This window comes from Pleurodeles waltl, chromosome 8 (genome assembly GCF_031143425.1).
Source record: "Pleurodeles waltl isolate 20211129_DDA chromosome 8, aPleWal1.hap1.20221129, whole genome shotgun sequence".
NCBI classification, from domain to species: Eukaryota; Metazoa; Chordata; class Amphibia; order Caudata; family Salamandridae; genus Pleurodeles; species Pleurodeles waltl.
Genome location: NC_090447.1, coordinates 623,074,679 through 623,102,419, shown reverse-complemented (window position 1 = coordinate 623,102,419; position 27,741 = coordinate 623,074,679). Strand labels below are relative to the sequence as shown.

The window sequence follows — 27,741 nt, the reverse complement described above, 5'->3', positions numbered from 1 at the left end:
TAAAGGGACTTGCATTGTTCCCTCCAACAAGATTCTTGTAGGTGAGGCTCTCCCAGAGGGGCAGATACCCCTTTGCAAATCGGGTAAAGACTCCAACTTAGGGGTCGGTAAGTGACCAATGTTGTGCGACCATAGTCACATCCACTAATAGATCATTTTCAAAATCTTCAAAAACAGGGGAATGCCTCTTTCACTCCTTACCCCTTTTTTAAATTACTTTAGGGTCGAAGAAGTCCAAGAGTTGTAAAAAAGCCATAAAAAGCCTTTGTAGATTGCACAACAATTTTTTGCAGTCATTAACCATATGATTTCTCGAAATACCAGTGTTTGCAACCACAAAAAGCCTTTGTGCGTACCATTTTGGTGCATTTCCAAAATCCGTAAAAATATTTTTTCGGGAAAAACTGAGCACATTCAATCAAACAAAAAAAAACTAACAGAAAAGAGGCGAGCTGGGATGAGAAAAATAAACAAGAAAATGAGTTGTAGAGGAAAAGGAGCATGACTAATTAGTGGGGAATTTACCAGGTTTGAAGTAGTTTTGGAGATACTACAGTGCAGGTGGAGTCTGAGGTGGTAGTTTATGGATACATTTATGAGTACACTGTTAGATGTAGGGGTAACCGGTACAAGGACGTCAATATGGGTAGATGTACACATATACACAAGGTATTGATAATAGTGGGAGTAGAAGTGCTCGGACTAGTGACACTAGGTGATGGGCATAGGTAGAGGTTCCTAGAGTATACACAGCCGTAGAGGAGAGGAATAAAGAAAAATAACAGTTGAGGGAAACGAGGGATCTAAATACAATTAGAAATGACAGTAGGAAATACGGGTTACTCTGAGTTCACTTGAAAAGGAGTATTTTAATCTCAAATTGGCACCTTCTCTTGGATGCTGTAATCCTTGATCTTCTTTTTCAGTAGTAGGTTGGGTTAGTTGGTCCTAAATTGGGATGAGATAAAGCATTTGATTTTAACTACTCCTCCCTTACATATGTTCGCTTACATTGATCATTGTCAGGGCCACTGGAATTATGCTATTGTGCGGCTGCAGCAATTTTTCACATCATTTTAGATGTGTTGCTTTTGCCACATAATCCATCATCTGCAGCTTAATCTGCAAATTTTTACAAAAATGTTGTTTCTAGCTGAAATGGTTCACATGTTACTAAAAATGCAGCGACACGTGTTGTGGTACAGTGGAAGGCCCTTTGCAAAGCTGGACTGGTCACCTTTTTGTTGTTTATTGCTATATTTGGACATTAAAATGGTACTAATGAGGTGCGTGAGCCAATGCCCAGATAGTGTTAAAAAATGACAAAATAATGAAGTAGTACTATTACAAAACATGCCACATTTTGAGGCATAATTTGCCTTTTCCTACTGCATAATTTGTCCCTCTCTTTTTGCATAATTAAAGTGAACCCTGATCATTGTACTCCTGCAAAAGAGCAAGAAAACAAATATACCCAAAAGAAAATCACAGTGCGTCAAGCTCTATATGAGAATCAAAAAGTTGACCTGTTTTTCACATTGGTTCACCAAATACTTCTTAAAGCTGGAATAGGCCCTCAGACCGTTGAGCTAGGCTCGCAGTGACCCCATGAATTAGACTGAATGTGGTCAAAAGTCTCCCAGCACCTACATGTGGTAGGGATCTGTGAAATTACAAAGTTATTTTCTGTGAAAATGTTTTCAAATTTTGAAAAAAGAATGCATGAAAAGTGAAAGATAGACATTGCATAAAATAATTCACTCCAGATACTGACAGGAGGCAGATTTGAGAAGATGACTCTTTGCAAGACATCCTCCCAAACCATCCTCCAACCAGCAAATAATAAGTGGAATTTCTTAATTGGAATTTTTAAAATTTTTGTTGATGTTAAATTTTGGAATTTCACAAATTTCGTCTGTTTACTTTAGATTTTGCCTAGGCCTAATGTTAACCCAGAGCCAGTCCAGTAAGACCGACTTTCTCCATGCATGAATCCAGGCAGAGTTGTCTAGTGTCTGATCATGAAAGGGTTAAGTGACCGGCGAGGCCTGACCTCGCAAACCAGAATCATTATCGCCACTCAATCCCGTTATTACCACATAAGTACTAAAGTAGCCTCATTACAGCAACGTGCTGTTTACTGAAATGGTAAAAGGACTGCTCGACTGCCGGTGTTGTCGTGCTGCCAATTTGTATGTTTTCGTTTCTGTTACACCCAGGGACATTTATAATGCAAATTGAGTGCTCTGACTGAGTTACAACAGCAATTATAGTTATTGTGATTAATATGCAACAGCAAAACATACGCCTTGTAATTCACCACTAACAGAATCCCTTCAAGATATACGCTATTGGATGCCATTGTCATTGCAGAATTTCAAGCAAGGCCATTGAGGAAATGTAATTGTGACCCATTCTTGCGTGTAGTTGTCTAATAGCATTTGCCGCCGTATGTGCGCCCCGAAACGCAGCAGTCGTGGTAGCTTCTAGTATGTGTCCTGGAGACTTAATATTAGAATACACCCATACTAACCAGCATGATCAAATTAAACAGAAGCTTGATGGTTTCCATCCTTATAACCTCGATTGGATGTTTTTTTGAAGTGGGCTGAATTTTAATTGAAACAATGTTTCTTCCTAGGTTGTTTTGAGTGCTGTATCAAGTGCCTGGGTGGAGTGCCCTATGCTTCATTGGTGGCAACCATCCTCTGCTTCTCCGGGGTTGCGCTGTTCTGTGGCTGTGGCCATGTGGCTCTCACTGGGACGGTAACCATCCTTGAGCAGCATTTCTCCTCCAACACCGCTGACCATGCTTTGCTCAGTGAAGTGTAAGTGTACAATTTCTACTTGAATCAAAAAGCGTAATGTATTTTCTGTTGTAAAATGCCAAACCGAGCAAGTGCAAAAATTGCAGTACGTCATTGCTGCACAGTTAAAAGCAGATGTGGTAGATCTAGTGGTATTATCAGAAACCTTTAAGGCAAACCACTAGAGATGTAAGCCTAAGGCTGGTTTACAGGGAGAGAAGCAGCAGACAGGAGTACCTGACTGCCCCAATCGTTTATCAAACTCTTTATACAAACACTACTTAATTTGTGCCTGGCATCGGCAGTCATTTTTAGATACCATGTCTTATTTTACATCATCAAAACTGATCAAGAGGAAGAGAGAGAAAGCCAGAAAAGGGAGAAAGGAGGAAGAAGAGAAAAGGAACAAAACAAAGAGAGCAAAGATGGAAAAAACACGTAAGAGTGAGATAAAGAGCCAGGGAGTGCATGGTGGTGGAAGAAAGAAGCATTATGAAGAATCAAGACTAGGCAGCCTTGGTGGTCTGTAGTCGGCAGCACCAACTATGGGCTCCTAGGAAAAACTTTGGACCCCTTGTTTTTTTTTCTTTTTTTTCTGCAGATTAAGCACTGTATTAGGAAACTGAGCACAGTGGAAAAAAGGGTAAGACATGTATTGTGGCATCATGAACTAGGGTGATATTTAAACATAATATAGCTTGAATAAATAAAGAGAAATGTATATGGTACAACCATATATGTCATGGCCAGCCTTTAACATTTCATCATGAATGATGGCCCAATTCAGTAAGAAGAGCTTCTTCTTTTCGGATGGAATGAGTCATTGTTGGCTTGAAGTAGGTTTTATCTACATAGATCCAGAGATAACCAAATAGACTTACTAATAGTTGGCGTCAGTACTTCTTTGGAGCCCACCCATAGACTAGCAACTTGAGGTTGGCCCTCTCTGAAGCAGCAACCGCCAAAACTGCCAATGACTTAGAAACATACAACCTGAACCCCTAAAACGTGGTTACGAGCTCAGAATGCTAACAAAAAGTTTGTGATAAACACATGCTGCAAGAAACAGCAGTGGCTACATCAGAATTGGGTTGGACTGAAATAAGTCAATGTTAATACATTTTGCTTGGATTATTTTGCATGTCATTGTTTAGAGGTGTGTATATATTCATTGGATTGAACTTGTGTGATTTAGACTACAGATGGAATGAAAGAACAATCAGCAGAACAGTAGTCAGAAACCTCGATATGATAAGTATGAACCACCGGAACCTCTGCATTCCGTAAGGACCTTAGAGGCTAGATTATAGCTACAATAACAATGGGGTTCTAGTAAATCCAGTCATGTGAGCTGGACTGCTCAGCCCAAATTTGGTTCTTTTAACAAGGAGTAGGTCCCTGTACCATCTCCCTCTTGCTACCTAAGTTTGGGCTTCTCCTGGTTGCCCTCTTTGCTCTGCCCAGCCGTTTTCTATGTGCTGATGTTGTCATTGTAAACCTTGTATTGTGTGTTGTTGTAATCCCCCATTTTGCTGGTCTCTCATCTCTTGTGCACAATTGTAATCTTTTTGGTCATATATGTATTGTTTGGTAATCTTTGTATTGTTTTTATTGTTGCATGGTCCCTGGTCTTTGTGCCCTCTTGCTGCCCACTACCCCTGACTCCTAGGGCCCCTGCCTCCCCCTTCCAAAGGATCTACTTACTGGAGGCTGCAGCGCAGACGCGCATTGGGTGCACCAAAGGCAAACCGGACTGCACCTGGGACTCGCCCAGCGACAGAAACCCTTGTTCATCCCTCCTGTGCAGCTACACTGCCACAGACCTCTAAGCTCTGGATCCCGGGTGCATCAACAAGATTAACAACGTCTGCTGCACATCTCCACAAAACCCCAGAGGACCGTTCTCCTGCTGGCACTGCCGATTTGCCTGCAACACCAAAGCAACTTATAATGCCAGAAATACTCAAACAGAACAACACCACTACCAACCAAGACCACCTCGGCACAACTCCAGTGCATCCTACTCAATGTACGATCACTCAGCAAACATGCCTCAGAAATCTGGGACATAATCTCATCCCTCACCCTTGGCACAGTGTTCCTTACTGAGACCCAGCAGAACCCATGCCTCTGCGCCCAACATAGCCTTTGCCATCTCAGAGGTCTACAAGATAACTCACTGAGACCGAACCAACAAACAATGAGGTGTAACTGCCATCATCTACAAAAACACCATCCACTGCACATCCTGCTTGAGCGACTTCACCCCCATAATGCATCACCTCAATTTCCAACTTCACTTGAACAGAAAAAGCATGATCAGAGTCACCCTTGCCTACCAACCACAAGGACCATGCCCAAGCTTCTGCAACACCATTCCCAACCTCATCACCTCTGTCAGTATTGACTCAGAACACTACTACTTCGTGGTGGATCTCAATATCCACCTCAGTGACCCTAGCAAAGCCAACACAGCCAACCTCCTGGAAAGCGTGTGCAACATTGGCCTCAAGCAACTAGTCACTGACCCCACCCACATCGCAGGACGCATGCTCTACTACCCCATTTTCACATCCAGCAACAGGGTCAAGTATACCCACGTCTCACAACTCACTTGGACTGACAACGTTTGCATCCATTTCACCATCACAAGACCGACCAGCACTAGCACCACAGCCCCTTCCTCCATGCAAAGAAACTAGAAAAAGATACCAGGAGACCAATGGAACAGCGTTCTCCAATCCCACCTTCCAGATGCAACATCCAACCCAGATCAGGCTGTAAAGAACTCTCCCAGTGGATCACAGAATGCACTGACAAAATGGCCTCAATCATCAAACCAGCCAAATCCAAGGGATCTGCCAGAAAAGCCAGCTGGCTCATCACAGTACCAATAGCCTCAAAACACAGATCGCCTCATAACTCACCGGAAGAACCGTGGGAATCCGTCTCCTACTGTTCACCTCCAAACCCAAGAAGATGATCATATGCGACGTGCACCAAGAATCATACCCCATTCCCACCTTCCTTAACACATACATGACCCCCCTGGTAAACACCAACTGAACATCATTTCCTACTCCGATGGCACCCAACTCATCCTCTCGCTGTGAGAAGACCCCATCCCAACACCAGAGCCAACTTTCACAGATTTAGGATAAACAACACCAACTGGATGAAGGAGAGCTGTCTCAAACTCAACACAGACACGATGGAATAACACCTCACTGTGGAACGAAACATTATGGCCCACTGAATTCTTCCCTTCACCCGCTCCGACAGACCACGCCTGACACCTTAGTATTATCATGGACACCAAGCTATCCATGAAGAAACAGTAAGCACAGTCTCATCTGCCTCCTTCCACAATCTGCGTATGCTCCGCAAGATCTTCAGGTGGCTCCCAATCAACACCAGAAGAACCGTCATACAGGCCCTCATTACCAGCAAGCTGAACTATGGGAACACACTCTACATAGGAACCACCACACGCCTCCTGAAGAGACTACAGACAATGCAAAACTCTGCAGCCAGTCTCATCCTAGACTGTAGCTTGTTGGTTGCCAGAAGTTCACGATGGCACCATCAGAGGCATATGAACACACGGAACCGCATACATCGCGGAAGCGGGTGGGATAGAGAAATACCCGTCACCTGGCATCCAGCTGTGTGATGTCTTTAAATAGCCTTAACATATTAATCTGGAAAACATTGGTGACAAGTCCCTTTTTACTGCTTGATCGTCACAAAGGCCGACATAAAATGATGAAAATGTTGCCACTCTTCAAACCTAGAGTTTGTAGTTCGGATCATTGATGACACCAATCTACTTTTGCCAGAAGGTAAAATATATTGTGAATGAACATTTAAATCTAATTTGATTTTTTTCACACCTTATTGGCATGTGTGTGTATTTGATTTGAAAAACATATTGATCTCATTCTACATAAACACAGTTTAATTTGTAATTGTACAGAATCGTTGGAAACAAAAAAAGGCATTATTATTTATGAGTAGACATGACTGGTGTCTTCCCGACAGGAGAAAAGCAGTGTCAGATTTCTCCTGTTCATGCCAGTGTTGATTTCCTCTTCCCTCAGAATATTTTGGTACAAATCATTATCCTTTCTTCATAAAATTAAGCTGGTTTTATTCTCTCTCGTTTTTTTCTTTTTTTGTTTTTTAGAATACAGTTGATGCAGTATGTCATTTATGGCATTGCCTCGTTTTTCTTCTTGTATGGGATCATTCTGTTGGCAGAAGGCTTTTATACCACCAGTGCTGTAAAAGAGCTGCACAGTGAGTTCAAAACAACAGCCTGCGGGAGATGCATCAGCGGAATGGTGAGTTGCATTATTTTCTTTAGCGTAACATCGCTTACATTTAGGTTACCTGAGCAGTAGTCTCAAATAAGGATGGGTGACAAACTCCGCTCCGCTGGTGGAATTTTGGCCACTCGGTGCTACGTATGTAATGCTGAGATCTGGTTGAATTCTGCTGATTGCCGCATTGCAGAGTTTTTTCTTGAACACAGCTCGCCAACAGTAAGCTAGCAAATGCGAGCAAGAATTGACATCCCATAGGGTAATTTCTGCCCACTAAGAGGGCACCTGGTGAGATCTTCCCAGCGACGGCAGTCACAACTGTTCACATTAGGAAAGCTGCTGCTCAAGAAGAAAATCTATTCGAGCGGCTGTAAAACCAACTTGATCAGCAGCATTCTGTGGCCAACTTGTGGTGCCGTTTACACTTATTACTCTGCACAGAACAAGCTCCTGGCATTCAAAATCAGTGCAACATACCGATTTCCATCCACGGACATGTCCGTGGAATCTCCAGGAGCCTACCCCTAGTCTTAATACCTCGGTAAATTAATCCCAGAAATAAACTCAAAGGATTTGTGGTCTGTAGCAGTTGGTTGACAATCACAGGTGGTAACCTTGTCAGTATCAGGAGGCTCCTGGGATGCCACCTGCCTGATGCTGTCAGGCTCACAGAATATAGTGTGTCCTGACTTCTTGTTTAGGAATGAATGTACAAAAATAAGGTGCCTCTAGGTGAGTTTAGGGATTTGGATTTTCACCCCATTTGAGTTGTAAATGATTAGCTGAATTCGATCCAGTGTCTATACACTAACTTGAGAAAGAGGGCAGAGCTCTTAGCAGGGAATTTGTGGTAAGGAAGATAACCACAGGTTTCTGCACCACACACAATTATGTAAATCAACTTCCTTTTTAACATTTTTTTCTGTAGTGTGGTCATAAATCTGAGCAATTGTGCCAGAGCACTTGACATAAAGGAGGGGACAAGGCCAATAACATAGAGCAAGGAAAGTAATATAAACGACAACACATGTAGAAGATAATCATAACAGGAGACAAATGTACAGGTATCCTGAAAGGACAAAGCAGGGGTTAACTCTTGAAGTGGATCAGCCAGTTTTGCTTACAGAGTGTTTTAACAAAAGGGTACAATGGAACAATTAGCAGGTTCCTAGCACGTGGCACTTCAGACTGGATTTGAATAATGTACGGGAAGGGACCATGTGTATCTTAGGTGGTAGAGAATTTGATTGTTGCAGAAGAAAAGTGTGTTTTACAGTAGAGCTTTCCATGGGAAGGTAAGACATAGCATTGACTTCCTATGTAGCTCTTTGCTTCCTCCCTTTAGGATCAGTTTACTTCTCAAATATTTTGAGGTGTCCATAGTATTACCTTGCATCTGATATGTGCATTCTTTTTTGTGCTTTGTATCTCTATGGGCATCCAGTTTAGAGATGTATGGAGTGAAGTGATAGGCTCGAATTTATTTGTGTGGGAGATGAGGCTACCAGTGAAGGGCAGGACTGCTTATGTTGTAGCAAGTCAGATGTTAGAAAAACCTGTATAACTCAATATTCTATTGCATTCTGGATAAAACTGTGGTCAGGATTAGCATCTTCATGTCTGACCTGGAAAGAAAGTATCTGATGTTGAGTATGAGCCTGAGATAGTGATTGGCACTCCTTGCTTCTGCCTTTTATGTGTCTGTTGAATCAAAAAGCATTGGCAAAGCCACTAGGTCTCGCTTACGGGCGAGCTTTTGCATTTGGCAATGGGGTGGGGATGGTGAATGGGAGGGCGGGTATCAGTGGTGAATTGGGCTTGCTGGTGGGGATGGTGAACAAGAGGACACATTGTTGGTGAATGGGAGGGGGTTGGGGTGGATAACAGAACTTGGCTCTTCCCGTGCCTACACTACTGGGTGAACGCTTTAAAAAAAAAAAAAAACAACAACAACAACATGAAAGATCAAAACGAGGTGAGAGATGGGGGAGTGGAGAAGGCAGCCCCTGTGTGGTGTCTGGATATTGGAACGGCTGTCAGGGAGTATCCCAGAAGAGAGGCTTAGGATCTGTGTCTTTGTAACTTTAGGTGAAAGTGCTTGATATGTGAAAGCTCAATATAAAAAGAGCACAACACTATGACTGTTTAGAATAAATATCAAAGTTCTCATACTATTTGTGATCTTTTCAATCTGGGGGGCTGGGTTCTTTGAGTACATCACTACCCGAGCAACTGAAGAGAGGGCAGCGCGTTAGTGCCCCAGCTGACCCTTGCATGTGATCAAATAACTGAGGTCCCTGCAGATATACTAGTGGGATTGTAAAACCACTAATGGATCTTGTCTGCTGAGAATCTTCAAATAGAAGCTTGTGCAACCAACAAAGATCCCCATGCTCTGACACTCAAAAAAACACCATTCAGCTAATACTGGCATGCATAAAAAATAAATGACTGTATATGAAGCATCCAGACTGCCACAAATGAACACGTTCTGCAATGGCACCACATGAAGACTTCAGACACTTTCAAGTGAGACAAAGAGATAATGAGAACTCAAGCAACTGAGCAGTAGGGGGTTCGGGATGGAGAATAATGCTTTTAGCAGGGAGATGGTAGGGAGGCGTGAGGCCAAAGCGGCGAGTGACAGGGACCATTTATTTACTACATGGAAATAAGTTGGTTGTGCACATTTATTTAAGGTTAGACACCAATGCTGTTCACCAATGATGTTCAGAGACCCCCCCTCCCTTGGCCCATTAAAAAAAAAAAAATCCTCACCTTGTTTTACATGAGTAACGGCAAGTGGAGCAGAAGCAGTGGCAGCAGGAAAGTGATGACATGTTTAAGCTGCCACAGCTGCTTGAAGACAGGCAGGGCTATATGGAGTGAAGGGACAAAGGGATGTGAGTCTGTCGTGTCAGAGGAGCCTCACTGCTGATTAAAGAAAGGTGTGCAGCCGCCATATTACGATGAAGCGCAATGGCCGTGAAGCAGGTGCTGTGCTGCACACATTTGGCAGTGGCACTGTGTGGAGACAACAGCCACTTCTAAAGAGAGAGAGCAATAATATTAATTCAAAACAATCAACAGAGCGGAAAAGGGTTCGGATGGAGAATGTTTTTAGCAAGGGAAATGTGGGGCGGCAAAAGGCCAGACCAACGAGTGAAAGGGAGCCAATTATTTACTAAATAGAAATAAGATGTTTGTGCACTTTTATGTAAGGTTAGAGTTTGGGGCACTACAGAGCAGGACCGTTACATCCCAAAATAGCTTTCATTTCACATGATGGGGGACAGCACAGGGAGATTAAGTGAACTACTGCTTGAACTAAAATATAAGCAGTGGCAGGTGGGAAGATACGGGGAGATTAAGTGAACTTGAATTCAAACAGTAAAAACAAAAAGAATCAAAGAAAAAAGTAGTCCCATAAAACAGATGAACAGCCAACGCATAAGGATACAGTACTTGGTTGGTGCTCTATGGGAGGAAACAAAAGACAAAAAGGAGTGACAAAGAGGAATGATTTACTATTAGCAAGCAAGGATTTTTAAAGGACACTGACGTAGAGAAATGAAAAGCAATGGGCGCACCTGGAGCCCACAAAGTATATACAACAGGTCTCAAAAGCTCAACCTAAAAATGATGTTGAGTGACCACCAAAGCAGAGATTTTGGGGACGATCCCCATTTTTGTTGTGGTGTTAAATCCAGCCTTAAGGTAGTTCACAGTTTTGTTTGTTGGAGAGAACAAGATTTTTTTTTTTGTGAGAGGTGAACTTTAATTTCATATTTTCCTTCAGATTTGTATTTGCAATATGCAGGCTGTTAAATTTGAGAGGCCGTTTGAACAATCCATTTTCAGATGTAAGTGTGTAAAGTTGAAAGGAGACATAGTGTTTCAACACTAGTTTAAGAGGTAAAATGTGAAGGATTACTGATTGCTGAGGAGGTAAGATTTCAGATTGAGTGTCCAGTTGTCACTTTTTGAAATCTGTTTGAGAGATGTTGCTAAACCCAGCTCACAACAGTGTCCTCATTGCTCCTGTGTTCTGGTAGAATAATGAGGAGGGTATTAAGATTGATTGCTTCAGATGCCGAGGGTAGATTGAGTAACCCTTGTAGACATACAGTAAGGACGTGAGGGTCACCAAGCTTTTTTAGGCGTTCGTGACAATATCCTGCCTAAGAGGAATGATTGTAATGTAAAAAAATAGCTAGCAAGCTCCTCACACCAGGGTTCATGAAGCTGTTGGTAGGAAGTGGAAGACCCCACTGCTGTTTAAAATGCTGAAATGTTCTTTAGGACGATTTCTGGTCTGACTTATTGTGCATTTAAGCAAAATGCGTTTAGCTTGATATAGATTTTTATAAGTGCACCTTGTGGTTTTGTTGTATGAGGGCATGTTCAGCTCTTCTGAAAGATTGCCTTTGTGTGATCATGTGGGAGGAGTACCAGCAGGAGGCTTTCCTCACACATTTCAATTTTGTGATAGGATGTGAAATGGAGTTGAGAATACAGTAATGCAGGATCTGTGCTAGGAGACATTACAGCATTTACAACTTGTATGTGAAAGCTCTAGGGTCTGTCTGTTTGAGAGAATGCATCTAGTGTTTGATGTTTACTTTTGCAGCAATGGAAGGAGCCTTTCATGTGTGGCACGGATCTGTTGTAATTATTTCTTCCCATGGCCTTTATTGTTCTTATTGGTTCATTAAAAAATGTGATGGGTTTCTTGGCATCTCTTTCCTACTGCTGCACAATTGTACAGTTTGTTTTCTCTAAAAACTGCATTTCTTGAGGCCGTGACTTTAGACCAGAGAGTCGGCAGGATACAGGCCGTATCAGCCTGGCCCTTATTCACTGTGTTTTAATCGGACAAGTTGTTCCTTTTTACTTACTCGGTGTTTCTGCCTACAATTGTATCTGCCAGCCGCATGGCAAGTCATTATAATGCTACCACCTTTCTTCCCTTGTCCTCACCGTACCAAGGGGGAGAAGATATTACATAGACTGGACCCGTCAAAATGCTGATTTCTACTACATTGACTGTTCAAGACAGGATCTGGTGGAGGATCAGCTTGTGGGCTTTGCTGGAACCAAGAAAGGCAAAGCAGTGCCCAAGTGTACTATTTCACGTTGGGTCACACTTTTTTCTACAAATATGTTAGGCCTTGCTGACTATCTGGGAAAAGGCAATGAAAGCTATGAGATGGTATGGAAAGATGACTAGGGAAAAACCCCTGTCAGAAGGGAAATGGTTCTCTGAAATGTGCAAGCTGCGGGGATTTGAAGCTTGGGATTTACTGGACATATCCATGGTAGGTGATCTCCTTGAAGGGGATGGCATTATGTCATTCCTCTTACTACAGCGAAACTGAGATACATACCAATCAATTAATAAAAATATGTGCAGATGCGACATGCACCATGTGCAGAGGGACTCCCTGGGGAAGGTATCTTGAACATGCCCCGCTTGAGGGTTGGCTGCTGACTGTGGGGCTCTGTAAGATCGCGATTTCCATGACCTATAAAACTAATCAACAACATGCCAGACACCTTAGGCAGTCTCCGGGACAAGTGGGAGAGTGAGGTGGGGGAAATTGACATCATAGACTGGGAGGCTGCCCTGATGCACTCCAGGGAGGTGGCGAATAAAGCCAGGCTGAGCTTTGTCCAGTTCAAAATACTACATAGATTATACTCTGACAGGCACCATCTCCATGCTAAGGGCAGGGTGCAAACCCCAGACTGTTTAAGATGTTGAAATAGGGTGGGTTCCTTCTTCCATGCAATTTGGGAATGCCCCCTGATCCGGGAATATTAGGAAGATGATTTTAGGGCAGGGTGTTTTCTATGCAACTGCCACTGGATACTAAATGCCCTATCCTGGGGATACCCATTGATATTGATCTCCCCGTACCCAACTACTTCTCTGCAGTCTCAGCCTTACTTTTGCCAAGAGGGACATTGCACGATACTAGGGGGTCTGGCGACTGCGCCGCTAGAGGGGAATGGAAATGGGGAATGGACATGTATAAAAAAAACGACATATGCCAGCAGAGAGTGCCCTAGAAAGTTTTGAAAGGTACGGGGTAAATGGTCACAATACTACTCACTGGAGATATAAGGAAACAACGAGAAAGAGCAATGGTACACTCCTTGACGAGAATAGAGACTGCTGTTGATTGTACCTTGGAGACCCAAACTGTATATATTGCTGTGGTTGAAGTGATAACTGTTTGGTGTCGTGGGAGAGGGTGGAGGGAGGGGAGGGAAGTTGGCAAGCTTTGATCGCACATGAACACCTGGAGGGGTTCCCTCCAGGCCCTGGTATCATCCGTGCACTGTCATGTATTGTTTAACCTTTGAAATAAAAATATATTTTTTAAAAGAAAATCTGTTATCCTTTGAATGTGACAAGCACCCTAGTTGGCTGTGTGGCTGATATTTGCTGGGTGGCAACTGCATACCTATGTTGTATATTGGTGCTTGATAGCTTAGGTGGGCAGTGATAGTTCACCAGGGCTGTTCGCAGAAGAATCTTAGTTAATCATCACTACTAGGTAATACCTTCCGGTGGGTTTTCTTTGAAATTCCCTCTTAGGATGAGGAATCTGGAGGAAGAAATATCCATTAGTAGAAAAGGTTATTGGCCTCTGATAACGAAATTGCTTGTGGAGGCTATATTTGCATGTAGGTTTTTCATACCCTTCCTTCTCTTGTGAGACAGTGCTGTTATTCATCACAAGGTATACAATTAATCTTTGCGGTTATTGTCACAGTCAATAATCTATCTCAATTCTCTCTGTACCTGTTGGCTGGGGTGCACAAAATGTATGAGGAACTGCCAAAATGCCAGGTGGTGACATGTATAGTCCAGTATTGTCACATCTTGGGAGGATAGAGAAGGGCCTGTAGTTGCATGATGCATATAGAGGCACCAGTTACCTATTAAGGGGAAAAAAGCCTTCCAGATACATTCTGCCATCTGCATGATAGTCATAACATGCAGAGTCTGTGAGAAGATGTATTATCCATCAGATATCTTTGCTGAGCATATGTAACTTTTCGCGTAATGTTTATGGCTACAGACCTTATACTGTGATGCGTGTTTGAGTGTTCTGTTGAGGCTTATTTAAGGTACTCTTGTTGAGTTCATCGGGTTAACTTCAGAGTTGTTTTTTTAATTTTTTTTAAAAGTCTTGTCACCTTGATGGGGTATTGGATCTCGCTCTGAGTTTAAGGGCCATGGTGTCATGGGTAGAATATTTTGGGAAAAACGTGTGATGTCAATTAGATCATAAACCTACATTGCACTAGTTTGGTTAACATGGGTCACATATGCTTGAACATAAGGGTGAGACACCAGTGCATCATAATTTTAGATTGGTGATGAAAAGGTGAAACTGTGCATTATGTTACAGAATATCATGAAATGTATTAACCTCAAGTCCTGCGAATAATGAACTACAAACATGTATTACTCTCGGAGTGTGAAAATTAGGGTTGTTAGGTATTTGTTTACACATTAGCCTTGTCTGATGGTCGCTGTGGAGCTTGCTACCATAATTTAATTCTGTTAAATTTTCCCTATAAACCCACCCACAAATTGCACATGGAAAAGTACCAAAATGCTGAAGTGTGCTGATAAGCTTGACACAGAGATGTGATTGGGAAATGGGACAGGCCGTTGCTTAACAAACAGGGCTGATGAAAATGATGATGCCCCGCACATTGAGTGGGTTAAGGATGACCATTTCTGCACCACAAGAAACTGTATAAAACTTTACTTCACCAGGTGAAAATAAGGATGGCCAATCAGTTCTCCATGCTAGGGGGAAAGAATGCAGTGGCAACGGTGACATGGCCGATGGCAGGACAGGGGCAGAGCAGACTAAGTGGTGTGGGAGCTGGCTGCAGCAAATGGACACAGTCTCTAAGGTGGCAAGGCTGCCTGGTTAAATGGTTTGGAGCCCCGGACCATATTACTGTTGATAAAAGGTAATATATCTCTTTGAAAATTATAATTAACCCCAATAGCTACCTGGCAGCAAACATTGTTGACCACTGGGGCAAGAAACAACAAAATAGTTCATATAAACAATGTAAATTGGATTCCTAACCTTTATCTGGATCCCAAAAGGTGGACTCACAATTTCCATGGCAAAGTCATCACTCTCTGGCTCTCCCAGGACCACAGATCCTTTCAGTCAGAGATTGGAACAAACTGGAAGAGATTACAGTTTGTAAAGCAGCAGCTAATAGTGAGTAGAGTAAACCTAGGAATAACACACTAAATTGAGCAGCAGATCGGTCAGTAGTCTCTCGGCTTCAGGGGATGTGCAGTGGAAGTGCTAGACTGTCCAGAAATATAGAAGCAGCTTGTGAGGAGTTCTCCCCTGCGGAAATAACCTGATAAGAGACCATCACTCTAGGAAAACCACCAGAGCCCCATCAGGATGCTCTTTAAGCACTTCTTTCTCAGGATAACTGACAGGACCACCCAGCCAATTTTCTAATGAGGAATGGAAACTACATTCAGAGAATAATATTGTTTCTCTTAGAGAAGACACCCCCCCTCCATTGACTAGCACAGTGTAGTCCAGAAGCAGTCTAATACCACTCTGATTGTCGTAAAGATTACAGTTCTCCTCTTACACAAAAGAGACTGAGGCCTACATCGAGGCTAAAGGCAGTAAGGTAGAGGAGTCTACCCTGGCAGACAGTGGAGTTTCAGCATCCTAAAGGATAATTGAATCCTACTGCAGCTCTCCATAATTCTTCCCAGGCATGGCCTCAAACCCTGCTGGCCAGCTAAAGGTGGGAAGGAACAAAACACTTGGGGCCTGAATACAGCTTTGGAGGAGGTGTTAATCCGTCCCAAATGTGACGGATATACCACCAGCCGTATTACGAGTTCCATAGGATATAATGGACTCGTAATACGGCTGGTGGTATATCCGTCACTTTACCGTCACTTTTGGGACGGATTAACACCTCCTCCAAAGTTGTAATCAGGCCCTTGGTTCCTTGTCATGGCCTGGGGTCACTAAGAAAACATCCATGCTGCAGGGGCCACAAATATCCTACTTTCCCTATAAATCATGAGGTACCATATGTGGTCTTGTTTCAAGAGCTTACTGGGATGCTGGTAGTGATTGTCAGGTAAGCCTTGGCTTGTCATGGTGAGCAATTGTAGGAAGCTGGCTCAGTATATACTATTGCAAAGTGAGAGGTAGTGTGCACAGAGCCCAAGGGTTCCCCTTAGAAGTTGATAGTGGCAAAATTAGATAATTCTAATGCTCTATTTTGTGGTAGTGTGGTCGAGCAGTAGGCTTATCAGTGGGTAGTGTTAAGCATTTGTTGTACACACAGAGGCAATAAATGAGGAACACACATGCAAAGACTTAACTCCAGGCCAATAGGTTTTTATTTAGAAAAATATATTTTCTTAATTTATTTTAGAACCAAAAGATTCAAGATTTTAGGTAAGTACATAAAATGCAATGTACTTCACACAGGTAAGTATAGAACTTTGATTTTAAACAGTAGTACACACAGTTTCGGTTAAAATGGCAAATAACTATTTTAAAAGTAGGGAGTGCATAAATCAGCAGTTCCTGGGGAGGTAAGTTTTGGTTAGTTTCTGAGGTAAGTAAAGCACTTATACAGTCAGTCTCCTGGTCATAGGCAGCCCACCGTTGGGGGTTGAAAACAAACCCCAAAGCCACAGCACCAGCAACACAGGGTGGTCAGGTGCAGAGGTCAGAGGAGGGCCCAAAACACATAGGCATTTATGGAGAACAGGGTGCTCCGGTTCCAGTCTGCTAGCAGGTAAGTACCTGCGACCTCCGGGAGCAGACAGGGGGTTTTGTAGAGCACTGGGGGGGACACACAAGCACACAAAACACACCTTCAGCGGCACAGGGGCGGCCAGGTGCAGTGTGCAAAGTAGGTTTTGGGTTTGCTATTGAAAGCAATGGAGGGACCCGGGGGGGTGGGGGCACTCCTGCGATGAAGGCAGGGAACAGGAGGGCTTCTCGGGCCAGCCACCAACTGGACTAGGATGAGGGCCGCCTGCTGGTCATCCTGCACTGGTAGGTGCTTCCTCTCAGTCCTGGGGACTGCGGGTGCAGTGCTTGGTCCAGGCGTCAGGTTCCTTTGTTACCAGGCAGTCACGGTCAGGGGGAGCCTCTGGATCCTCTGCAGGCATCGCTGTGGGGGTACAGGGAGGTTGAAGTCGCTTGGGGGGTCCTCTCTGCGGTGTAGGTTGTCCTGGACTCGAGCCAGGGGCATCAGGTGCAGTGTGTGAAGACATGCTTTCGGCTGGAAGTGAGAGTCTCTTTAAAGTTGCTTCTTTGTTTCAAGTTTGTTGCTGTTTCTGAACAGTGCCGCTGTTCTCGGGAGGTTCTTGGTCCTTTGGGTGCAGGGCAGTCCTCTGAGTCTTCAGAGGTCGCTGGTCTCGCTGGATGCGTCACTGTGCAGGTTCTTTGAGTCTGGAGACAGGCCGGTAGGGCTGGGGCCAAATCAGTTGTCGTCTCCCTCATCTCTGCGGGGCTTTCATGTCAGCAGTCCTTCTTCTTGTTGTAGGTTGCAGGAATCTAATTTCCTGGGTTCAGGGTCGCCCCTAAATACTGGATTTAGAGGTGTGTTTAGGTCTGGGGGGCAGTAGCCAATAGCTACTGTCCTTGAGGGTGGCTACACCCTCCTTGTGCCTCCTCCCCATGGGGAGGGGGGGCACATCTCTATTCCTATTGGGGGAATCCTCCAAACTCAAGATAGAGGATTTATAAAGGCAGGGGTCACCTCAGCTCAGGGCACCTTAGGGGCTGTCCTGACTGATAGGTGACTCCTCCTTGTTTTTCTCATTATCTCCTCCGGACTTGCCGCCAAAAGTGGGAGCTGTGTCCGGAGGGGCGGGCATCTCCACTAGCTGGGATGTCCTGGGGTGCTGGAACAACAGGCAGGAGCCTTTGAGGCTCACTGCCAGGTGTTACAGTTCCTGCAGGGGGAGATGAAAAGCATCTCCACCCAGTATAGGCTTTGTTCCTGGCCACAGAGTGACAAAGGCACTCACCCCATGAGGCCGGAAACTCGTCTGGTTGTGGCAGGCTGGCAGGAACCGGTCAGCCTAGCACTAGGAGTCGGACTGGTATTCAGGCGGCATCTCTAACTGGCCCTTTGGATGTATTTTACAATAAGTCCCACACTGGCATCAGTGTGCATTTATTGTGCTGAGAAGTTTGATACCAAACATCCCAGATTTCAGTGTAGCCATTATGGAACTGTGGGGTTCGTTCCAGACCATACACTCTTTATGGCTACCTTCACTTACAATTTCTAAGGTTTGGCTTAGACACTGTAGGGGCATAGTGCTCATGCAACTATGCCCTCACCTGTGGTATAGTGCACCCTGCCTTAGGGTTGTAAGGCCTGCTAGAGGGGTGACTTACTTATGCCACAGGCAGTGAGAGGTGGGCATGGCACCCTGAGTGGAGTGCCATGTCGACTTAGTAATTTTCTCCCCACCAGCACACACAAGCTGTGAGGCAGTGTGCATGTGCTGAGTGAGGGGTCCCCAGGGTGGCGCAATACATGCTGCAGCCTTCGGAGACCTTCCCTGGCCACAGGGCCCTTGGTACCAGGGGTACCTTTTTTCAAGGGACTTACTGTGTGCCAGGGCTGTGCCAATTGTGGGAACAAAGGTACAGTTTAGGGAAAGAACACTGGTGCTGCAACCTGGTTAGCAGGGTCCCAGCACACTTACAGTCATAACTGGCGTCAACAAAAGGAAAATAGTTAGGGGGTAACCATGCCAAGGGAGGCATTTCCGTACAGTGATGCCCAATGAAGCTCTACTTCTTTCACGCTCGCCATCATACCCTGGTGTCAGGAAGTTGATTTAGAAAACTTCTAGGAGGTGGTGAGACCTCTCTGTATTGGATGGACCTAATGTGTTTTGGGTCCAGAATGTCTCCTACTTCAGTCATCGCAGAATGTCTGTAGCTCAGGCCCAGGATGTTTAGTGCACTAGGCATCACTACTAGCTGAACCGCCAGAGAGGGAGCCTTCTCACTCCATCACTGAGAAGTTACATGTCTGCACAGCCCTGTGCTGACCACGCAGCGAGGGCCACTCACAACAGCTGGACAACACCTGTGATGACAGCGGTATTTGAAGTGGACTGGCTGCTGACCGACCCCCCACCCCCTCCCCCAAACAGCCACACCCTTGTAGTGGGGAAACGGATACATATTCTGGGCAAGGTCTCAATCACATGTAGCAATGTAAATTTGAAAATGAAACACCAAGCTGTGTTCATGGACAAACCATGGTAAAGAATGGTTTATCAGTGTCATCCTTTGGGGTCGAGCCTGCGAGAGCATGTGCTACGGCACGCGTCTCACTTGCGAATCACTTAATGAACTAAAAAGGGCTTTGATCCCACCTGTTGCTTACCATGTGTTGCCTTGTTTGGCACTCATTGTTTTACAGTCTCGTAATTCTTCACTTCAGGCCTGGCATCATTTCCGTTTCTCCCTGTGGAGCAGGGACCAAGCACTGATTGATTCAACTTAATCAGTGCCCGTCCGCTGCTTTTGATGTGACTGCGGTACTATTTTGTTCTTTTTAACTTCTAGCACCCTGCAAACAGAAGGCCCATGACTGGCAAAAACGTGCCCAGCAGGACAAACAAAACTGCTTATTTTTTATAAGTGACTTTCTTTTATTTTGCCAAGTCTTCTTCTCTCACTTTACACTCATGATTTGTTTTCTTTTTGCTGTTGGGCCCTGTTCTCAAATGAAGACAATTATCTTGTTCTAAATATTGAACAGTGGCATTATTTCTTTGTTACTTGTAATTTCCAAAACTGTTGTAACACATTATAGTACAGTACACCCCAATCAACCCCACTACTATCAATGCCGGTCCACCCCACTTCAATCCACTACAGACCAGTCCAATCCACCGCTGACCATTCCATTCCAATCTACCCATTCCAATCCAAACTACTCTTCCCTGATCCAAACCACTACATTCCTCCCAACCCACCCGACTCCAATCTAAAACTATCTGCCCACTTCAATCAAAAACTATCTGCCTCCTCTAAAACAATCTGCCACACTCCAATCTAGAACAATCTCTCCCACTCCAGTCCAAAACAATCTGCCCCACTTCAGCCTTCCCTACTCCAATCCAAAATAATTGGCCTAACACCAATTTATCTCTCTCCAATCTATACCAATATGCCCCACTCCAATTTAACACAATCTGCCCAGTCTAAAACAATCTGCTGCCCCTCTAAAACAATCTGCCCACTCCAATCTAAACCAGTCTTCCTCACTCCAATCCAAAACAACCTGTCCCACTCCAGTCCAAAACTGTCTGGCCCACTCCTGTCCAAAACTGTCTTCTCCACTCCAATCCAAAACTGTCTGGCCCACTCCAGTCCAAAACAGTCTGCCCCACTCCAATCTAAAACAATCTGCCCAGACTAAAACAATTTGCTGCCCCTCTAAAACAATCTGCCCCACTTCAGTCTAAACCAGTCTGCCTCACTCCAGTTCAAAACAACCTGTCCTACTCCAGAACAATCTGCCCCACTTCAATCCAAAAATGTCTGCCACACTCCAAACTAAAAAATGTGCCCCACTCCAATCAAAATCAATCTGCCCCACTCCAATCCAAGACAATCTGCCCCACTTCAATACAAAACAATTAGGCCCAATCTAATCTGCCATGCTCCAATCCACAATAGTCTGCTCCACTCCAATCCAAAACAAAACCATCTGCCCCACTCCAATCAGCCCCACATCATTCCAAAACAATCCACCTCTCTCCTATCTGCCCCACTCCAACCCAGAACATTCCTCCCCACTTCAGTCGGTACCACTCAAATCCTAATAGGCCACTCCAGTTCACCCTCCAATCCAACCCACCCACTGAAATCCATTGTCCCCTCTCCATTCCAATCCACTGCAACTCAATCCACCCACCCAACTTCTATCCAGTCCACCTTAATCCATCCCACTCTAGTTCAATCCAGTCCACCTTAATCCACCCCACTCCAAACCACCAAATCCACCCATTCCACTCTAATACACCATAATACACCCCACCCATATCCAGTCCACTCCACTCTAATCTACTCCACTTCAGTGAAATCCACCCGACTCCTCTCCAGTCCATCCCAGCCCACTCAGTCCATCCCAGCCCACTCAGTCCATCCCAGCCCACTCCAATCCATCCCACTCCATTCCAATCCGCCACCCTTATCCAGTCCATCTCAATCCAGTCCACACCACCCCAATTCAGTGCACCCCAATCCACCCCAGTCTGCTAACTCCAATCTACCCCCTCAATCCAATCCACCTCATTCCAATCCAGTCCACCCACTACAAAACAGTTGGCTCCAGTCCACCTCACCTCATGTCAGTTCACCTTACTCCATTTCACCCCTCTCCAATCCAACCCACCCCACTCCATTACACTCCACTCCAATCCACCCCACTCCAGTCTCTCTCCCCATTCACCACCCCACTCCAATCCAACCCACCTCACTCTATTCCAATCCACCCCACCTCAGTTCAGCCCACCCCACTCAGCCCAATCCATCTAACTCACCACACTCCAACCGCCACCTCAGTCCACCCCACTCCAAACCAATCTACCCCACTCCAAACCAACCCACCCCAGTCCTCCCCCAATCCAATCCTCCCCTCTTCAGTCCAATCCCCTCCAACCCAGTCTACCAAACTCCACCAAACCCCAGTCCAATCCACTCCACCTCACCCCCTTTCAGTCCACCCCACCCAGTCCACCCCTCCCCATTTCAATCCACCCACTAGAATCCAATCCACTCCACTCAAATCCAATCCACCCCACTCAATCCACCCACGTCTACCCAACCCCACTCCACTATACAACCCTCTATACAGTGGTTCCCAACCTGTGGTCTGAGGACCCCTGGGAGTTCGCGAAGGCTCCTCAGGGGGTCCACGACTGCTTAGAAAATTAAATATTATTAACAGATTAGGTCCCCAGTTTTCAGTAATGACTCAGTGAGAGGTCCCCGGATTCCAATAATGATTCAGTGGAGGTCCGCGGGTTCCAGTCTTGATAAAGTGGGGGTCCACAGAGTTCCAAAAATTGAGAACCACTGCTCCATAACAAAAATCAATTCAACTCTCTACTCTACGACACTCCATACCACCAACTTTTTGGCATGTTGAACAGCAACCACACTGGTGTACAACATGGCAAAAAACATTGCAAATCCATTACTTCTTGAACAGGTGATACCTATTGGATTTGCCAGTACTTGTTATGACAATAGTTTGACCATGCTTTTGAAGACACCTTCAAACATGGGCTCCTACTTTACTACGCCAGCTGTACAGGAAGCCCCGGTTTTGTCTGCAACCCTGTTCGTCCTCCGATGGAAATCTACTCTTTCACGCATCACCTCAATGTTTTACTTGGTTTTTGCCCTGTTATAAATCGAGTCCAAGACCATATTTCAATTCAGTAATAAATGTCAATGGAAACACCTTTTAAGACGCGTGGGTGAGGGGTTGTTTGTTTCAAGTGCATGCTATGAGTGTTTGTTTAACATAGGTCATGATGTGTCATGCTAGAACGACCTATCACAATGTATGTCCATTAGCTATTCCTGTGCTTCTTACCGGCCTTTAAATTGGGATAACAGTCGTTAATGAGCATCACTTTGTATTTTGTTACATACTTTTTGTTATTAATGAATTGATTTGTGTTGAATGGCCATACCATCGCGACATCAGTGTACTACACAGGTATGCTATAACTCTTCTGGCACTTAAAGAGAAATATTTTGTTTTATTTTGTGTAAAAACTATTTTCATAGACATTTTCTTTCCTTCATATGATCGAAACCACACCGAACCCAAAATTACAAAGCAGCTTTACTTAAATATGACTTGCACTGGCCCTTTCACTAATTCCAATGCCGAATTGAGGGGGAAATTTGGGGGAACTTTGGATTCTTCTTAAAGTATTTTAGTATTCTGTAGTGATTTAATACTGTTGGGTTCAGTCTGTACGTAATACTTTCACGGTATAGATATAACTCTACCATAAATTGGTAAAGATTAACGATACACTTGAACCTCACACGCATTTTTAGATGCTGAGGGCGCAGCCGGTGTGTTTAGCCCCTTTCACTGATGCTCATTAAGGACTGGGCTCTGACAGAGACCTGGAGTCAGCACACATATTGACTCCGCCTGTCGAAGTTACGAAAGTGGTTTGTGCATCGCCAATTCGCTGTCTGAGGTTGTTCGTTTGAAGAGTAAATAAAGTTATTTTCACAAAATGGGAAGGTAGAAGTTATTTCGTTGAATAGGTCAAGGATTTTATAGATATGCACCTATATTGCAAGTGTGTTACCGTGATATACCAATTAGAGGAAACTTCCCTTCATGTTTTAGTAAACTAAAGGGATGCCTAGAGACCATACAGAAGTGAACGTGAACATCTTTCTTTCTTTCCTCAGTTTGTTTTCCTTACCTACGTACTGGGTGTGGCTTGGCTTGGAGTCTTTGGCTTCTCTGCAGTGCCTGTCTTCATGTTTTACAACATGTGGTCATCTTGTGAGGTCATCAGAAATTTGCAGACAAACGTCACGACTTCAGCAGACCAGATCTGTGTGGACATCCGACAATATGGTAAGTACGACGTGTAGAGTCCCTTTTTGCTGTCTCTGAAGTTAGAGCTTACACTTGGTCTACTGTAGAACGTTTTGGCGTCCTAACTGACAAATTCCATTTTAAATTACTCTGCTGCGTCATGCGGAATTCCGGGCTAGTTGTCGACCATTTGGGTTTCGAAAGTTTTTAATGCCCGTTTATTAATTACATAGTTATGCAGTGTTACCTTTTCACAAAGTACTTCTCCCGCAACATTGTTACGTATGTTTCACAGCCATCCTAGTTTGAGTGAACCCATTGAGGTGCTTTGATGTTACTCTTAACCTACAACTTTGATCATTATGTACACTGTAAGCTGAATTCTCTGAAATGCAACACTAAAGTCAAAAATGTAAATGATAATTGTAGTTTTGTGTATTGAGTAACAATTGTAATAATGTGTATTGCACTAGCACTAAATGCATGTGGCAGTCAGTGGCGGTTGGTGGCAAATTACATTGGAGAGGCGCAGAACACGGACATATACAAAAAACTACATATAACTCAGTACTACAACTATACATACATAACACACTATTATAACTACACATACACACTAATATAAATATTTTAAAAAATAACTAACTTACTTGATGTTCTGCAGCACATCCCTGTTGTTCTGCAGTACGTCCTCCCAGCGTCAACTCCCTCATCCAATCAAGACGAAGTTTTCATGCTGCTAAGCAGCATGAAAAAAACATCTTAATTGGCTGGAGCAGGCTGACTCCACACTCCAAAAGACACTGTGGTGCTGTGCCTGGTCTCCAACCCAGCTGCCCAAGACAGCCGGGTTGGAGAGGTTTGAATTGCACATGCTGGCTTGACCGTAGCAAGGAAGCCGGCCAAACTAACATGTGCACTTCAAAAAGAAGTGGCCACTCCTCACTGCCGCCAACCACTGACAGCAGTGACGCACTGGCCTGCCCTTGCCCTCCGTTTGCTGGCAAAAAGTGTTTAAAAAAAATGGTAATAAAATCATTTTATTATCACTTTATTTTTGATGCTTTCTGCACAGTAGTTTGTGTGTGTGTGTGGGGGGGGGGTTGACTCTCATCTGCTTCCTCTGAGGAACCACCGCTGGTCGAAGTAGTAAAATGTACAGTCATTTTCTTCTGCTGACATATCGCAATTCATGCAAGTGGATGCAAAGGAGACATCACCGTGCACAGCTACGACTTCACTGTGGTAGATAGCCTCCTCCCGTTGTAGGGATCTAGGAAGTACCACAAAGCAGCCCTAGAGGCAGTAAGCGCACTCTGCTTTATTACCTCCCCGATGTCTCTGGAGTTGCGGACAGACCGGCCCCTGTCTGCAGCATAGTGACAGACTGACACATAAGACAGGCCCAGCCGCCAAACACTTTATTACAGTGAAACCTGGACAGTGAAAGGCAAGTGGTGTGTTTTAAAATGCTTTGGGCCAGTGACATTGCGCAAAACTTGTTATTATTTTAAGACATTCTCTCAGAGGTTATCATGATTATCTAGTAAAGGAGCTTTGGGATAAAAATGTGTCAAACTTGACATTTAAAAACCCATCAAAGGGCTCGCCCAGACCTAGGGTATCAATCAATCAGGAATTATAAAGCGCGGCTAATCACCTGATAGGGTATCCAGGCGCTTCCATATCCCGGAAGCTTATTCGAACAGCTAGATCTTGGTATATGCGTTTGTGTCACCTGCCTGTTTGCCTCTCTGTGGGCTTCCCCTGCACTACAGGCTGATCATCATTAGGAAAACAGCTTCCCTTACCTTGAAGTTGGCAGAAAAAAAAACAGCCCGGACTGGCCTTTTAAGCCCACCTTTCTGGCTCTGGGCTAATGCCATATAGGTCATTCCTAGTCTAGGAATTTGTTGGGATAGTAAGAGGATGTGAAGCAGCACAGTAGGCGGTCCTGTGAATCATTGTAGTGCTGTCTTTTCTTCCTACTTTGGCTTGCGCCTGTTCTCCCCGTGATCATTTCTTTACATGATTGGTCAAAGGTACCAGGAGTAGACTGCACCAGACAGCCCCAAGAACAAGCAGACTGATCCAGCATTAGTGAACCGTTTAATAGACAAGAAAAAGTATTTAGATGCAGAAACTACTCACAGATGTTGACATACATAGCATAGCCCAGTGCCTGCAGCCATTGAGCTAATGCAGTGAGTTATTCTGGTCAGGAGCTCGCACATGCAGGGACAGATGTCCAATAAGTGGGGATACAAATAACTTCTGTCTGGTAACGAACATGCTGTAAGGTTACCCCCGCACAAAGCAAAACATTACACTGACAAAAATGCAGTTGGTGTTGGAAGGGACATGTTGAGGACCACCCCTTGAAATAACTATTACCGAAACAGTGATTGCTTTGTCTTTTACACTTGTGTGTGTTTCTTCTTTTACACATGTTGAAGTGTATGTGTAAAAGATGAACCAAGCAATATCTTTCACATTAAAGGAACAAAAGCACACTCCCCAATCTTCACTTAGTACTGTTGATTGTGAAGCCAACTTACAAACCAGAAGCAATATAAGTTTTAGAGCTCACCATGGAGATAGTGGATGCACCTCAGCTATTTCTACAGACATCAGGGACCCACCAGTCTATGGAAAAAGTAGTAGAATGTTCTTCACCTTATATGGCAGGGAAGGGAGAGAAGGATCCTTACTTGTGCCTTTAAGTGGACCAGAAATTCAAGAGATCTTTGAAGTCTACAACAAGGGGGTTGATGAGCAAGGTTCTGAATTGTGTGAAGTCGTTGGAGAAGCATTCAAAGTTTAAAACAGTATTATGCAAACTAAGTAAATGTAACAATGATCAGAAGTACTTTCTGCTCCCAGCTACAACATAAGGGTGAAAGTGTATGCCATTAGTCGAAGAGATGGCCACCATGTGTGAACCTGAAGGCCTGACTGACCAATTAAATGAGAAGTCAATTAATTATACATTATAAAGTTAAAAGTGCAACGGCATCTTTTCCTGAGTAGAAACCAAATCCACCATGAATCAATAACAGTAGATAAGTTGCAGGGAGAGCAACTGAAGTGTATTAATGAACTTGACAGAAAGGAAGTCCGGAGCAGCAATGATGTGAACGTGCTTCACAATCGGAAGAAGGAAATGTGTAGACAAAAAAGACCGACAGAAAAAAGGGTATGAAGAAAGACAAGGAGACCGAGAAAAGACATGTCACCTTGTTAAAGGTATGGTAACCCCTCCCCATGGCCAACAGCAGTTCATGTTCTGTTTCAAATAGGAAATGTGATAGAACCGGGAACATTTTGCTAAGGCATGCTAGAACTGAAGTAAGAGTTACAATGCTGAAGTGTATGTGGACATTTTATCTATGATTGTTGACAAACATCTAATCTTGATATAATTTAAGATTACACCAATTTATGGAATGATGTCACCAATATATTGCCTGTAATCTGTTCTGCACTAGCTCCTCTCCTCAATCTGGAATCTGGTCTCTTTCCAGACTGGATTGTCAAAATTGTCCATAGGTAAATATTTGGAAATACTACTCCCAGGTAACATGTACCATACCAGCCTTTTGGTAGCTTGTCATAGGCATTCATTCCACAAATGAAATAAACACCTGGTATGGCAGGGTCTTGTCCATTTAACATGAAACTCCAAACACTCGTAAACCACATGTCTTAATTCAGTAGTACATATAAATTGTGTGTCTGTTTTCAGTTTAGTTCTATATATACACAGTTTACCTTTGTGGTGCCAGTTTAAAGCTAAGTGTCCTTTTGTATTACTACCTGTAGCATGTACAGGATCACCTTGCCAGTCTTGCAAAACTATTCCTTTTCTATCTTTGTTTTCATTGCTTTTCTTCTGTTATCCACTTGTCTATTAAATTCCTTTTCTACCGGTGTTAGAATGTAGG

General features: G+C 44.1%; 1 protein-coding gene across 7 annotated transcripts in view; it reads left to right on the top strand.

Moving 5' to 3' along the window:
• The window catches only part of GPM6B (glycoprotein M6B), a 345,888-nt gene that overhangs the window by 286,022 nt on the left and 32,125 nt on the right, over nt 1–27,741 (top strand). For all 7 annotated transcript variants that reach the window (XM_069204726.1, XM_069204724.1, XM_069204722.1 and 4 more), the window contains 3 exons: nt 2,642–2,828; nt 6,994–7,150; nt 23,665–23,836. In XM_069204726.1, the coding sequence (XP_069060827.1) occupies nt 2,642–2,828; nt 6,994–7,150; nt 23,665–23,836 (516 nt within the window). The remainder of the gene's footprint in view (nt 1–2,641; nt 2,829–6,993; nt 7,151–23,664; nt 23,837–27,741) is intronic.